The sequence below is a fragment of the Orbicella franksi genome, chromosome 8 (genome assembly GCF_964199315.1).
Source record: "Orbicella franksi chromosome 8, jaOrbFran1.1, whole genome shotgun sequence".
Taxonomy (NCBI): domain Eukaryota; kingdom Metazoa; phylum Cnidaria; class Anthozoa; order Scleractinia; family Merulinidae; genus Orbicella; species Orbicella franksi.
The window spans coordinates 14,022,822-14,026,412 of record NC_138152.1 but is presented as its reverse complement, the minus strand read 5'-3'; the positions used below and the strand labels follow the sequence as shown (position 1 = coordinate 14,026,412).

Below are 3,591 nucleotides of genomic sequence, written 5' to 3'. Positions count from 1 at the left end.
CAGGAAAGGAGTTTTAAAGGCGGAGGCTGCCGATCAGTGCCTTTATGATAGACATGAGAATGGCTGGCTATTTGCTTTATCCAATCAAGATTTTCATTATAATGAGCGATCACAAACTCGTAGGGAAAAAGCCGACCAGTGTTTCTCCTTGAATTGACAAGACTTGGGTTAAAGTACGTTTCCTCGGGAATTGCTCGTAACAGCTGGTCGACGACTTCAACACCCTGCATAAAAGAATGATCTTGATTTGAAACCTCATACCGCCAGCCTCCAAACCGACCACGAGAGTAGATGCCTTTGGATTCCAACCACCGTTGGACTTTGTCGAGAATCGCTTCTCTGTTGATAGATGGGACTGGATACCCGTGTTCCAAACGTCGATAGTATTTTGATACAACCATGTCTGATGTAATGAACCTATAAACTACTAATGCTTGAATGGTGGCATTTATCAAATTTTCCTTCGTCCAGTATTCTAAATTGGAGTCAGTTTGCTTAGGTTCGGCTGCCTCACACACGAGGGACCATTGTTTTGTGGGCTCTGGAACGTGATCGTCTGAGTAACTGGAGAATACTGTTATCCTGTAGAATGGAGCGTCGGCATCCGGAAAGTACATCCACGACTTGCTCAAAAGCATCGGTGGAGGCTGACCAGTTAGCCCTATACCGATCACATGAGTGTGCGAGTAAACCAGATGGGAAGCCAATTTCTTCATTTCCTCTAGAAACTCGTCTCTTCCAGTCATCATATTGACAAACATGTCGAGCGGTGCGGTCGATATCAGTGTCAAAATGAAATTCCTGGAGCGATTTAACGTGTGTGCCACTCTCAACCCTTACAACATTCGTGTCCATGTTCAGCCCTATGACTTTACTATGGAATTTAAACCACTCTCTGGGGAGGCGGTCAGCAACGGCTTGCCATATTCCTCCTGTTCCTTTATACCTTGGATATCGAAAGGAATTGTTAGGTCCCCAGGGGGAACCTTTCGTCAACGTCCCGTTGTCGTACTTTGCAATCTTACGCTTGATCTTGGTTATATCGGGAAGAGCAACGCGCTCGCCAACCCAGGCAGAATTCATTTCCGAGGGGTCTACGGTCCAAACTTTTCTATTGTACTTTTTCAAGAACACTTCGTATAGGCCCAAACCAAAGTTTGAAACAAGCCACTGGTCGAAGTTAGCAGGATGTTTTGGTGTTCCATCTTTAGCTACAACTTCTTCTAGCCCCGATAAACACTTCTCTTGGTCCACTTTGTCCATTACCTCGATGTTGTTTTGAACTGGATAAGGAATAAACCCTCTGGTGCCGTCTGAACCCTTCATAAAGGCATATGCCGCTCTTTCTCTCCAGTTCCAGCTTTCTATGCTCCTATCGAGCGTGTCATCAAAGTATTCATAATGTGAAAAAACGACATGTCCCCCCATGTCCCAAAGGAAACCTTGATCATCTCTCTCAGAGGACGCAAGTCCACCTGGCTTGCCATTCTGTTCAAGAATGGCAATTGATAAATTTGGAAACTTTCTGTTCATCAGCTGTAAAAGTCGCTGAGCGGTACCAAGAGCTGTTGGACCAGAACCAATGATTATAACGTTAAAACTTTGTACAGCTGGGTGCTTGATATCAAAAGTCATGTTAGACAAACTGCGAAGAAAACCTGAAAGATAAACAAAATTCAAAGATCAGTTTATTTTCAATTTAAGGCCACCCTTTTCTTAATTTAGCAACAAAGAAGTCTTATGATTTTGGATCTGTCGCACGGTCGGAGTCAAAAAATGCTGAAAACAAAAAGACACCTTGAACTAGAAGGCCTTCTAAAGACCGCAAATAGCAATTGCAAGACGAGGTTACAAAACCACAATGGATGTGAACTGAGGAAGGAATCATGCTATCTTGTTTGTAGGGAAGGCTGAAACAAGTATTGTAGACTGTTCACAGCTTTCTTTTTTTTCACATTTTTATTCGATCGTTGAACTCGCGGTTAGGATCGCCTGATTACTGGACGCTAGCGCAAAATCGAAAACTTGACGGAGAAGGGGGGACCGAGTTTGTCTCGCTTTCTGCCCCCCCCCCCCCCAACTCCTCGTGCTTCGTGCTCCCGCTCACTTCGCTCGCTTCCTCTTTCGCGTGCGTTGAAAAATAGAAAGGCTGTGAACAGAATTCGAGTATTGAGCATTAAGAAGTATCCTTAATGAATCTGTATTTGTAAACACAGATCCAGATAAATGATGAAAAAAATGTCTACCTATACTATTGCATTCCTAGTAACAGATTCTGTTTTTCAAAACAAGAAAAGCAGAATCGGGCGAAACTGAACGGGAAAAATGGGGATGGCCTCGGATGAAAGCATACTTTTTCTTTGCCATTATTGTAAACTCGTGCCCTCCGGAACTATTTGCCTTTTTGTAGGTACTTCACTTTTTTTTTTTTTTTTGCTTATTTCACTAATTAATTTCAAATCTTTAAGTTATTCCTTAATTAAGAAAAAGACCGCCATCCCTTATTGAAAACTGAAATAACACAAACGGAATTGATAAACATGGGATACCAACGCATTTTTATACTAAATGTTTCGTATGCTAAGCAACATGCATTTTCTAAGTATCCTAAAGAAACCGTTAACAATCTTGCAAACCAGCATTGATTAAAGAAAACCAACGGGGGTGACTAACAAAGAGACACAAACGCGCGTATCTAGACAGAGATATAGGCCCGTGATTATGCACTGCACATGCAATTAAAAATTACTCGCCGAAGGCGAAGTGAACATTGGTGAATGTTCACCGAGACGAGGTCGAGGTGAAAATTCACCAATGTTCACTTAGCCTGAGGCGAGTAATTGTTTTAGAATAATTTTCGGAGGTGAACATCAAGGACTACAGAATAACGGACTAAAACATAAAAACACAGACGCAATTGGTCGTTTGCTTACACTTATGCAGCCGTAGTTTTAATAACCTTACATCTGCATCGATTTGGAATCAATTTTCTCATCGAGTTCGGCGATAAAACAAACAATAGAAACACTACGAAAACTAAATTCATCCGGTACCTTTGTTTTATCGTTGTTGACCTCATTCACAGTTGTCATCATGGTCTAAAAATGAGTAGCTTTAGTTTGATTAAAATTTAATTTCGGTCAATCGATCTGACCTGCTGGCGATCAACGTAACCACTGCGTTTACGATTCTTAAATGCCTTGAATATGAGTTCTTCAAAGCATCTTTGGTCCAAGGGAGATAGCAGTAATTTTGAAAATTCTCCATCCCTTTAAATATTGTGGACTTCAAATATCGTGGAGTGATTTCTTCCGAAGAAATGTACTCATCGCGTATATAGATTGCATATGCGCAGGTCGCTTATTTCTGAGCTGCACTGTTTTACGTGATATCGATCACGTTTGTCAAATATTTGACAAAAGAATATATAATAACGAGAAAAACATATCACAATACATGTTGAAGCCGTTACGTTGAACGGTAATTTTTTTGTTTGTTCGCTTGTTTGTTTTTTTCTAATTCAAAATAACCATGCCTGCCTATAAGAATGATTTCTTTCCTGGGCGAATTGACAGCAAATGTAACCTCCCA

General features: G+C 41.2%; 1 protein-coding gene across 1 annotated transcript; it reads right to left on the bottom strand.

Annotated features, from left to right (window-relative positions):
* Positions 1-510: 510 nt before the first annotated feature.
* LOC145494175 (uncharacterized) lies at positions 511-1,635 on the bottom strand. Its single transcript, XM_081473636.1, has one exon. It carries the CDS (start codon positions 1,633-1,635, stop codon positions 511-513), a length of 1,125 nt encoding a protein of 374 aa, XP_081329762.1.
* Between the last annotated feature and the right edge of the window lie 1,956 nt (positions 1,636-3,591).

Bases quoted from the DNA above. Each gene is read 5' to 3' on its own strand.
- LOC145494175 (XM_081473636.1), bottom strand. From the start codon at position 1,635: ATGACTTTTGATATCAAGCACCCAGCTGTACAAAGTTTTAACGTTATA.